Genomic DNA, 12,101 nt, shown 5'->3' on the forward strand with positions numbered 1-12,101 from the left:
ATATATATATATATATATATATATATATATATATATATATATAGTTTTTCCTGGATAACCCCTTTAAAGGGGTTATTCAACATACTTCAGTAATTAGGTGACATACAGTAATGGACATGCTTACCAAGGATCTGTGCTTGTGTTGGTGGTAAATGGTCGTGTCCTGTGTGCCCCATCACACTGTTGGCTTATTTTTGGGAAATGGCTACTTTCTGTTTCTGTGGCCTCCCTCAGATTACAATCCCAGGATCCTTAATTTTATCCCCTTAAGGACTCAGCATTTTTAAATTTTTGCACTTTCGTTTTTTCCTCCTTCCTTTTAAAAAATCATAACCCTTTCAATTTTGCACCTAAAAATCCATATGATGGCTTATTTTATGCGCCACCAATTCTACTTTGCAGGGACATTAGTCATTTCACCCAAAAATCTATGGTGAAACAAATAAAAATAAAAAATCATTGTGCGACAAATTTGAAGAAAAAATACAATTTTGTAAATTTTGGGGGCTTCCGTTTCTACGCAGTGCATTTTTCGGTAAAATTGACACCTTTTCTTTATTCTGTAGGTCCATACGATTAAAATAATACCCTACTTATATGGGTTTGATTTTGTCGTACTTCTGGAAATAATCCAAACCAAATGCATGAAAATTCATATTTTTAAAATTGTAATTTTCTGACCCCTATACATTTTTTTATTTTTCTGTATACGGGGCGGTATCAGGGCTCATTTTTTGCACCGTGATCTGAAGTTTTTATAGGTACCATTTTTGTTTTTATGGGACTTTTTGATCATTTTTTTAGGGTATACAAAGTGACCAAAAATACGCAATTTTGGACTTTGGAATTTTTATACGTGTACGCCATTGACCGTATGGTTTAATTAACATGAAACGGTACCACATATGTTTGTTTATTTTTGTTTACATATATTTTTTTTTTTATTGGAAAAGGGGGGGTGATTGAAATTTTTTTTACCCTTTTTGGTACCAACCCTTTTTGGTTTTTAATCACTTTTTATTCATTTTTTTTATGATATAAAAAGTGGCCAAAAATACGCAATTTTGGACTTTGGAATTTTTTTTACGTGTACGCCATTGACCGTGTGGTTTAATTAACATGCAATGGTACCACATATGTTTATGTTTATTTTTGTTTACATTTTATTTATTTTTTTTATTGGAAAAGGGGGGTGATTCAATCTTTTTTTATTGGTACCATTTTTGTTTTGATGGGCTTTTTGATCACTTTTTTAATTAATTTTTTTATGATATAAAAAGTAAACAAAAATACGCAATTTTGGACTTTGGAATTTTTTTTTACGCGTACTTACGCGTACGCCATTGACCGTGCGGTTTAATTAACAATATATTTTCACAGTTCGGACATTTACGCTCGCAGCGATACCACATGTTTATTTTTATTTGCACAGTTTTTTTTTTTTTTTTTTAAATGGGGTGATTCAAAGTTTTATTAGGGAAGGGATTAATCATCTGTAATAAGTTTTTTATTTATTTATTTTTTTCCACTTTTTTTTCTCAATGTTATGGCCCCTATAGGGGACTATAACATGCAATACACTGATCTCTTACACTGATCAACACTATGCCATAGCATAGCATTGATCAGTGTTATCACTGCTTGACTGCTCCTGACTAGATCTCAGGCACGGAGCAATAAGACGCCGATGAGGCAAGTAAGGGACCCTCCTCATGCGTCCTAGCTGATCCGGACACCGCGGTTTCATCGTGATGGTCCCGATCAGCGCGACTGAGCTGCCGGGATGTCTTTTTTTTTTTTTTTGTTGCTTTAGATGCGGAGATCTAAAAGGTTAAAGGGGTACTCTGGTGAAAACCTTTTTTCTTTTAAATCAACTGGTGGCAAAAAGTTAAACATATTTGTAAATTACTTCTATTAAAAAATCTTAATCCTTCCAGTACTTATTAGCTGCTGAATGGTACACAGGAAATTCCTTTCTTTTTGGAACACTGATGACATCATGAGCACAGAGCTCTCTGCTGACATCTCTGTCCATTTTAGCAACCATGCATAGGAGATGTATGCTAAGGGCAGCATGGTGGCTCACTGGTTAGCACTGCTGCCTTGCAATGCGGGGACTTGGGTTCAAATCTCACAAAGGACAACAATAAATAAAGCGTTATTATTATTATAATAATGTCAGCAGAGAAAACTGTGCTCGTGATGTCATCAGAGAGCATTCCAAAAAGAAAAGAATTTCCTCTGTAGTATTCAGGAGCTAATAAGTACAGGAAGGATTAAGGATTTTTAATAGAAGTCATTTACAAATCTGTTTAACTTTCTGCCACCAGTTGATTTAAAAGAAAAAAGGTTTTCACCGGAGTACCCCTTTAATGGCGTGTGTCAACGCGAACCTAGAAGAGTTGATGTTGTTTTGAAAGTAAAGGGCGATCACACCAAATATTGATTAGAAATTTTTTTTTATTATCTTTCCGGAATATTTTAGCATCCAAATTACAGTTGTAAGAACATCACTTTTGGAAGTTCTATTAAACTGAACTCATTTCCTTATAGAACCCTATAGAAAATCAAAGCTGAACTTCAGCATGCCTTACTTTTATGGCCATAATGCAAACCCCATAAAAAGCCTAAATTACAGACATTCAACAGCAGCTTATGACCCTGTTCACATTTGAGCCTTAATTTCCATTGCCCTAGTGAGGAACAAAAATTAAAGGGGTATTCCAGGCAAAACCTTTTTATATATATATCAACTGGCTCCGGAAAGTTAAACAGATTTGTAAATTACTTCTATTAAAAAATCTTAATCCTTCTAATAGTTTTTAGCTTCTGAAGTTTTCTGTCTAACTGCTCAATGATGAGGTCACGTCCCGGGAGCTGTGCATGATGAGAGAACATCTCCATAGGAAATGCACAGCTCCCGGGATGTGAGTCATCAGAGAGCAGTTAGACAGAAAACAACAACTCAACTTCAGAAGCTAATAACTATTGGAAGGATTAAGATTTTTTAATAGAAGTAATTTACAAATCTGGAGCCAGTTGATATATAAAAAAAAAAAAGTTTTGGCCTGGAATACCCCTTTAATGGCGATGCTGAATCCGTTACTTGCTGGAGACCAATGGCGCACAGCCAACCCTTTAATGGATTCTGCCAGGCGTCTTCCATGGTGGGAGTCATTTTACAAGATAAAATAGTGCAGAATGAAGCTCTTTTTGTCCAGCATTTTGAAAATATCTGCGATTTCTCAAGATAAGATCTTGAGACTTCTACGGAAACTCCAAATCAATGGGAAAGGAAGAAACAGTGCTCCATTTCCTTAAAGGGGTACTCCGGTGAAATTTTTTTAATTTAATTTAATTTTTTTTAAATCAACTGGTGCCAGAAAGTTAAACAGATTTGTAAATTTCTACTATTAAAAATGTTTAATCCTTCCAGTACTTATTAGCTGCTGACTACTACAGAGGAAATTCTTTTTTTTTTTTGGAACACAGTGCTCTCTGCTGACATCACGAGCACAGTGCTCTCTGCTGACATCTCTGTCTATTTTAGGAACTGTCCAGAGCTGCATCTATGTTTGCTACTGGGATCTTCTCCTACTCTGGACAGTTCTTAAAAAGGACAGAGATGTCAGCAGAGAGCACTGTGCTCGTGATGTCAGCAGAGAGCTATGTGTTCCAAAAAGAAAAGAAGTAGTCAGCAGCTAATAAGTACTGGAAGGATTAAGATTTTTTTTTAAATAGAAGTCATTTAGAAATCTGTTTAACTTTCTGGCACCTGTTGATTTAAAAAAGAAAAAAAAAAAAAGTTTTCCACCGGAGTACCCCTTTAATGTGGATGTACATATATTGAGCAGAAATGACATTCTTTATATAACATACACTGTCTTTCATTTATTTAGAATTCTGCCGTCAGTCATACGAATAATAACCTGAAAACCACGATCTCCGCTTCCTGGACAGCTCCACAAGGAGCGGGACCTGTGCAGTTCAGGTATGTACTGGGGATGTAGCACAGAGCCAGGATTACGAGACATTTACTTTTGTTATTCTTATAAATCAGTGGTCTCAAACTGTGTCCCTCCAGATGTTGCAAAACTTCAACTCCCAGCATGACCGGACAGCCAACGGCTGTCCGGGCATGCTGGGAGTTGAAGTTTTGAAACATCTGGAGGGCCACAGTTTGAGACCACTGTTCTAAATCAAACAAAACCACAAGCGTTCTCTGTTAGGCCGCGTTCACACAACGGAATTCCGCCTAAATTTATTGCCCATTAACTAGGGTTATCCAGGAAAAACCTTTTTTTATATATATATATATATATATATATATATATCAACTGGCTCCAGAAAGTTAAACAGATTTGTAAATGACTTCTATTAAAAAATCTTAATCCTTTCATTACTTATGAGCTGCTGAAGTTTAGTTGTTCTTTTCTGTCTAAGTGCTCTCTGATGACACCTGTCTCGGGAGCTGTCCAGAGTAGAAGCAAATCCCCATAGCAAACCTCTTCTACTCTGTGCAGTTCCCGAGACAAGCAGAGATGTCAGCAGAGAGCACTGTTGCCAGACAGAAAACAAAAAACAACAACTCAACTTCAGCAGCTGATAATTATTGAAAGGATTAAGATTTTTTAATAGAAGTAATTTACAAATCTGTTTAACTTTCTGGAGCCAGTTGATCTAAAAAAAAAAATAATAGTTTTTTTCCTGGAATACCCCTTTAATGGGATTCCTTAGTGTCATTCACACAGCAGAATTTCCGCATTCTGGTCTTATATATTTTTTGACTTTGGTTGAAGTCAATGGGGCTGACTAAATTTGCCAAATTTGTGCGGAATTCGCGGGGAATGCATGCAGATTTCACGCGGAATCCGCACAAACTATCACTGTTGAATTAAATAAAATCTATCTTTTTACTGAGATGCGGAATCATGTGGAATCCGCGCGCGGAAATTTCTGCATGAATTCCACACCGATTCTGCACGTGTTTCAAATCTGCAGAATTCTGCACCGAATCAATGCAGAATTTCCGTCCTAAGCTGTATATCATTCCTTGACTTAACTTTTAAAGGGGTACTCCAGTGGAAAACCTTTTTTTTTTAAATCAAGTGCCAGAAAGTTAAACAGATTTGCAAATTACTTCTATTAAGAAATCATGATACTTCCAGTACTTAATAGCTGCTGAATACTACAGAGGACATTCTTTTCTTTTTGGAACACAGAGCTCTCTGCTGACGTCATTAGCACAGTGCTCTCTGCTGACCTCTCTGTCCATTTTAGGAACTGTCCGGAGCAGCATATGTTTGCTACGGGGATTTTCTCCTACTCTGGACAGTTCTCAAAATGGACAGAGATGTCAGCAGAGAGCACTGTGGTCATGATGTCAGCAGAGAGCTCTGTGTTCCAAAAAGAAAACCATTTCCTCAGTTTTCAGCAGCTAAAATGTACTGGAAGGATTAAGATTTTTATTTTATTTAATTTTTTTTAAGTTTTCCACCGGAGTACCCCTTTAAGCATATAAAAGCTTTGTTTTGTTAATTGCGTTGAATCTTTTTTTTTTGTAAAGTAGGGTGTTTTATCATTTCTGCACTGACGAAATGGAAATAAAAAGAAGCGTCATTGAATACATTGCAGAACTACCCTGTATATAAGTAGACGGAGAACAAAGTCTGTTTAGCTTAGGTTATAGAACTCTCCGGAAGCTGCAAATATTTCTTTTGTGATAACCTTATGGCCTCCCATTACTTATGTCAAGACCAAAACAAAGTAATCACCAGACTGGGAGCGGCACAAATATTCCTTAATAGTCTTCTAATGGGGGGTCACTTTTTCTAAGTGACCTCTGTGACGATTTTAACCCCTTAAGGACCACAGGTTTTTTTCATTTTTGCACTTTCGTATTTTCCCCCTCACCTTCTAAAAATCAGTACGCTTTCAATTTTGCACCTACAGACCCATATGAGGGCTTGTTTTTTTTTTTTGCACCACCAATTGTACTTTGTATTGGCATGTACTTTGTATTTCACCACAAAATCTACGGAGAAACCAGAAAAAAATATATTTGTGGGGCATAACTGGAAAAAAAACAAACACCATTTTGTAACTTTTGGGGGCTTCCGATTCTACGCAAGCGCACTTTTCGGTAAAAATGACACAATATCTTTATTATATAGGTTTCTACAGTAACAAGGATATCTAATTAATTTCGTTTTTTTAATTTAATTTTACTACTTAAAAAAATAACTTCATGCACCAAAATGTGTATGTTTAAAATTGTCATCTTCTGACCCCTATAACTTTTTTATTTTTCCGCATACTGGGTGGTATGAGGGCTAATTTTTTTTGCGCCGTGATCTGAAATTTTTATCGGTACCATGATTTGATGGTACTTTTTGATCGCTTTTTCGAAAAATTTTTAGGGTATAGAAAGTGACCAAAAATACGCAATTTTGGACTTTGGAATTTTTTTATGTGTACGCTATTGAACATCCGGTTAAATTAACATGCAATGGTACCACATATGTTTATGTTTATTTTTGTTTACATTTTTTTTTTTCATTGGAAAAGAGGGGTGATTCAAACTTTTATTAGGGAAGGGGTTAAATCACTTTTATTAACTTTATTTTTCATTTTTAACTTTTTTTTACACTTTGTTTTAATCCCCATAGGGGACTATTACATGGAATCCTTAGATTGTATACACTGAACAATGCTATGCCATAGCATAGCATAGATCAGTGTTATCTGTGCTCGATTGCTCCAGCCGGCAGAGCCTGGCTGGATCATCAAGGCACAGATCGGACGGCGAGGAGGCAGATAAGGGCCCTCCCGTCGTCCTCTCAGCTGTTCAGGATGCCGCAGTTTCACCACGGCAGTCCCAAACTGCCCACTGAGCTAACCGGCATGTGTCTTCTCCCAGGGTTAATACTGGATATAAGCCCAATCGGCAATGTCCGGTATTAGCCGCAGGTCCTGGTTGCTGATAGCAACCGGAACCAACCGGGTATGAAGCACGCTCAGCTCCTGAGTGCGCTTCACATAACGGTAGATGGCAATGGACGTGAATATACATCCATTGTCGTTAAGGGGTAATAAAATGTCAGATAAGAGTACAATTTCTGTTTTGCATTAACCTATGCCTCAGTATGAAATCTGAAGCTTATAGTCGTAGAAGGAGAACCCACAGACTGGGTGCCATATAACGGCTTCATACAGCTTGAAAAAAGGTTGTGTGCATGAGGCCTCTTGGAGAAAAGAGGTTACGGCTTGGCTGCTTATTCTAATTAATGTTTCAAGGTTTGAGCATTGACTTGCAGGGTGGCTTTGTCCAACAGGTGGCAAAAAAATCAAGCCCACTTTCCTCTGAAGAAGAGCTACTTATTTATTTTTCCCAGTGGATTATTGCATGCCAGGTTGGTGTTCTGCTCAAAGAGAAACATCACTAGTATGTAAAGGACTTGCCTGATGATCAGTCCTGCTCAGCACAGATCCAGATCCTTTGTCTGTACCCTGACTACTCTTGTGCCAACTGATTTTGTACCGCATTGATTCTGATTTGGTTCCTGTAATGTATAAGAGTTACTGACCTGGCCTGTCTGACTCTCATTTACACCCTGTACATGGCGAGTCTAGGGACCGTTGCCCGGTTGGTAGCTGCCATTTAGGGTTCATCGTAAAAGTCAGAAGGGACAGTAATTGGGGCAAGTAAGGTCTGCACTTCTCCCTACTTGTCATAATTGTCAGATACAATATGGTAGACCTGGAATCTAGTCGGCAGAGATTTTGACATCTCTTTAGGCTAATCTATATGTTACTATACAATCAGAAAAAATACTGCATGTGTATACATTTATATATAGAAACTTAATTAGGAGCTGTAAGCCTCTTTTCTCAGCGAGGCATCAATTGAAATAGATAGGACTACTGGGAACGAATATGAACATTTGGTTGTATCTTATAGTCTAGTATTTGAAGTGTGACTGCACGTCAAAACTCTCTACCTGGGAACTGGGATGTGGACCACTTCATTCTCAATTATGGTGTATGTCCCAGAGGTCGGACGTCACATATTATACTTTTAATAATACAGTGATCCCTCAACTTACAATGGCTTCAACATACAATAGTTTCAACATACAATTGTCTTTTCTGGACCATTGTAACTTGAAACCAGACTCAACATACAGTGTACAGACAGTCCAGATCTGCGAAACATGTCAATGGCTGGAAGAACTGACCAATTAGATTGGGCATTTTACTGGTAAAACACCTGTATTACTGAAGAGTATGCACTGACTGGTGTCTGGTAGCACTCCCTACAGTACAGGGAGGTATTACATGTTCTATACTACTCTTTACCTGTATTACTGAAGTGTATGCACTGACTGCTGTATGGTAGCGCCCCCTACAGTACAGGGAGGTATTACATGTTCTGTACTACTCTTTACCTGTATTACTGAAGTGTATGCACTGACTGGTGTCTGGTAGCGCCCTCTACAGTACAGGGAGGTATTACATGTTCTGTACTCTTTACCTGTATTACTGAAGTGCATGCACTGACTGGTGTCTGGTAGCGCCCTCTACAGTACAGGGAGGTATTACATGTTCTGTACTCTTTACCTGTACCAGGGTTAGCTGCTCCTTTGGACACCAGGTGAGTGCGGCTCCATGTTACTTTTTTAGGACACTGTGTACTGTACAGGACCCTGAAGAAGCTCCTGTCCTCTACATAGACAGTGATTACAGCTCCCAGCAGATCTTCATTACTTTTATATATAAGGATTTGCTTTATCTATATTAGTTATCTACTTATTCTTCTTTAATCTTCACTTTTTCCTATTTTTGGATGACATTTTGGGGCTTCAGAACCAATTACCAGGTTTCCATAGAGTTATTGTTACGCCGAGCGCTCCGGGTTCCCGCTCCTCCCCGGAGCGCTCGCTTCACCTCCTCCGCTGCAGCGCCCCGGTCACGTCCTCTGACCCGGGGCGCTGCGATCCTGCTGCTAGCCGGGATGCGATTCGCGATGCGGGTAGCGCCCGCTCGCGATGCGCACCCCGGCTCTCCTACCTGACTCGCTCCCCGTCTGTTCTGTCCCGGCGCGCGCGGCCCCGCTCCCTAGGGCGCGCGCGCGCCGGGTCTCTGCGATTTAAAGGGCCACTGCGCCGCTGATTGGCGCAGTGGTTCCAATTAGAGTTATCACCTGTGCACTCCCTATATTACCTCACTTCCCTTGCACTCCCTTGCCGGATCTTGTTGCCTTAGTGCCAGTGAAAGCGTTCCTTGTGTGTCCCTTGCCAGTGTTTCCAGACCTTCTGCCGTTGCCCCTGACTACGATCCTTGCTGCCTGCCCCGACCTTCTGCTACGTCCGACCTTGCTTCTGCCTACTCCCTTGTACCGCGCCTATCTTCAGCAGCCAGAGAGGTGAGCCGTTGCTAGTGGATACGACCTGGTCACTACCGCCGCAGCAAGACCATCCCGCTTTGCGGCGGGCTCTGGTGAAAACCAGTAGTGGCTTAGAACCGGTCCACTAGCACGGTCCACGCCAATCCCTCTCTGGCACAGAGGGTCCACTACCTGCCAGCCGGCATCGTGACAGTAGATCCGGCCATGGATCCCGCTGAAGTTCCTCTGCCAGTTGTCGCTGACCTCACCACGGTGGTCGCCCAGCAGTCACAACAGATTGCGCAACAAGGCCAACAGCTGTCTCAACTGACCGTTATGCTACAACAGTTGCTACCACAGCTTCAGCAGTCATCTCCTCCGCCAGCTCCTGCACCTCCTCCGCAGCGAGTGGCCGCTCCTGGGATACGCTTATCCTTGCCGGATAAGTTTGATGGGGACTCTAAGTTTTGCCGTGGCTTCCTTTCCCAATGTTCCCTGCATCTGGAGATGATGTCGGACCTGTTTCCCACTGAAAGGTCTAAGGTGGCTTTCGTAGTCAGTCTTCTGTCCGGAAAAGCCCTGTCATGGGCCACACCGCTCTGGGACCGCAATGACCCCGTCACTGCCTCTGTACACTCCTTCTTCTCGGAAATCCGAAGTGTCTTTGAGGAACCTGCCCGAGCCTCTTCTGCTGAGACTGCCCTGTTGAACCTGGTCCAGGGTAATTCTTCCGTTGGCGAGTATGCCGTACAATTCCGTACACTTGCTTCAGAATTGTCCTGGAATAATGAGGCCCTCTGCGCGACCTTCAAAAAAGGCCTATCCAGCAACATTAAAGATGTTCTGGCCGCACGAGAAATTCCTGCTAATCTACATGAACTTATTCACCTAGCCACTCGCATTGACATGCGTTTTTCTGAAAGGCGTCAGGAACTCCGCCAAGATATGGACTCTGTTCGCACGAGGCGTTTCGTCTCCTCGGCTCCTCTCTCCTCTGGTCCCCTGCAATCTGTTCCTGTGCCTCCCGCCGTGGAGGCTATGCAGGTCGACCGGTCTCGCCTGACACCTCAAGAGAGGACACGACGCCGTATGGAGAACCTCTGCCTGTACTGTGCTAGTACCGAACACTTCCTGAGGGATTGTCCTATCCGTCCTCCCCGCCTGGAAAGACGTACGCTGACTCCGCACAAAGGTGAGACAGTCCTTGATGTCTACTCTGCTTCTCCACGTCTTACTGTGCCTGTGCGGATGTCTGCTTCTGCCTTCTCCTTCTCTACAGTGGCCTTCTTGGACTCTGGTTCTGCAGGAAATTTTATTTTGGCCTCTCTCGTCAACAGGTTCAACATCCCAGTGACCAGTCTCGCCAGACCCCTCTACATCAATTGTGTAAATAATGAAAGATTGGACTGTACCATACGTTTCCGCACGGAGCCCCTTCTTATGAGCATCGGATCTCATCATGAGAGGATTGAACTTTTGGTCCTCCCCAATTGCACCTCGGAGATTCTCCTTGGACTTCCCTGGCTTCAACTTCATTCCCCAACCCTGGATTGGTCCACTGGGGAGATCAAGAGTTGGGGGTCCTCTTGTTCCAAGAACTGTCTAAAACCGGTTCCCAGTAACCCTTGCCGTAACTCTGTGGTTCCTCCAGTAACCGGTCTCCCTAAGGCCTATATGGACTTCGCGGATGTTTTCTGCAAAAAACAAGCTGAGACTCTACCTCCTCACAGGCCTTATGATTGCCCTATCGACCTCCTCCCGGGTACTACTCCACCCCGGGGCAGAATTTATCCTCTCTCTGCCCCAGAGACTCTTGCCATGTCCGAATACGTCCAGGAGAATCTAAAAAGGGGCTTTATCCGTAAATCCTCCTCTCCTGCCGGAGCCGGATTTTTCTTTGTCTCCAAAAAAGATGGCTCCCTACGTCCTTGCATTGACTACCGCGGTCTTAATAAAATCACGCTTAAGAACCGCTACCCCTTACCCCTCATCTCTGAACTCTTTGATCGCCTCCAAGGTGCCCACATCTTCACTAAATTGGACTTAAGAGGCGCCTATAACCTCATCCGCATCAGAGAGGGGGACGAGTGGAAAACGGCATTTAACACCAGAGATGGACACTTTGAGTATCTGGTCATGCCCTTTGGACTGTGCAATGCCCCTGCCGTCTTCCAAGACTTTGTCAATGAAATTTTTCGTGATCTATTATACTCCTGTGTTGTGGTATATCTGGACGATATCCTAATTTTTTCTGCCAATCTAGAGGAACACCGCCGGCATGTCCGTATGGTTCTTCAGAGACTTCGTGACAACCAACTCTATGCCAAAATTGAGAAATGTCTGTTTGAATGCCAATCTCTTCCTTTTCTAGGATATTTGGTCTCTGGCCAGGGACTACAGATGGATCCAGACAAACTCTCTGCCGTCTTAAATTGGCCACGCCCCTCCGGACTCCGTGCTATCCAACGCTTTTTGGGGTTCGCCAATTATTACAGGCAATTTATTCCACATTTTTCTACCATTGTGGCTCCTATCGTGGCTTTAACCAAGAAAAATGCTGATCCCAAGTCCTGGCCTCCTCAAGCAGAGGACTCCTTTAAACAACTCAAGTCTGCCTTTTCTTCGGCTCCCGTGCTCTCCAGACCTGACCCTTCCAAACCCTTCCTATTGGAGGTTGATGCCTCCTCAGTAGGAGCTGGAGCTGTTCTTCTACAAA

The 12,101-nt window shown here is 41.9% G+C and overlaps 1 protein-coding gene across 4 annotated transcripts in view; it reads left to right on the forward strand.

The window, feature by feature from the left end:
* The window catches only part of LOC130275406 (putative ferric-chelate reductase 1), a 70,322-nt gene that overhangs the window by 10,963 nt on the left and 47,258 nt on the right, over positions 1-12,101 (forward strand). For all 4 annotated transcript variants that reach the window (XR_008844767.1, XM_056523321.1, XM_056523320.1 and 1 more), the window contains one exon: positions 3,900-3,991. Coding sequence is in view for 3 of the 4 variants with exons in the window: in XM_056523321.1 (XP_056379296.1) it covers positions 3,900-3,991 (92 nt within the window). In the remaining variant the exon portion in view is untranslated. The remainder of the gene's footprint in view (positions 1-3,899; positions 3,992-12,101) is intronic.

Source organism: Hyla sarda, chromosome 6 (assembly GCF_029499605.1).
Source record: "Hyla sarda isolate aHylSar1 chromosome 6, aHylSar1.hap1, whole genome shotgun sequence".
NCBI lineage: Eukaryota > Metazoa > Chordata > Amphibia > Anura > Hylidae > Hyla > Hyla sarda.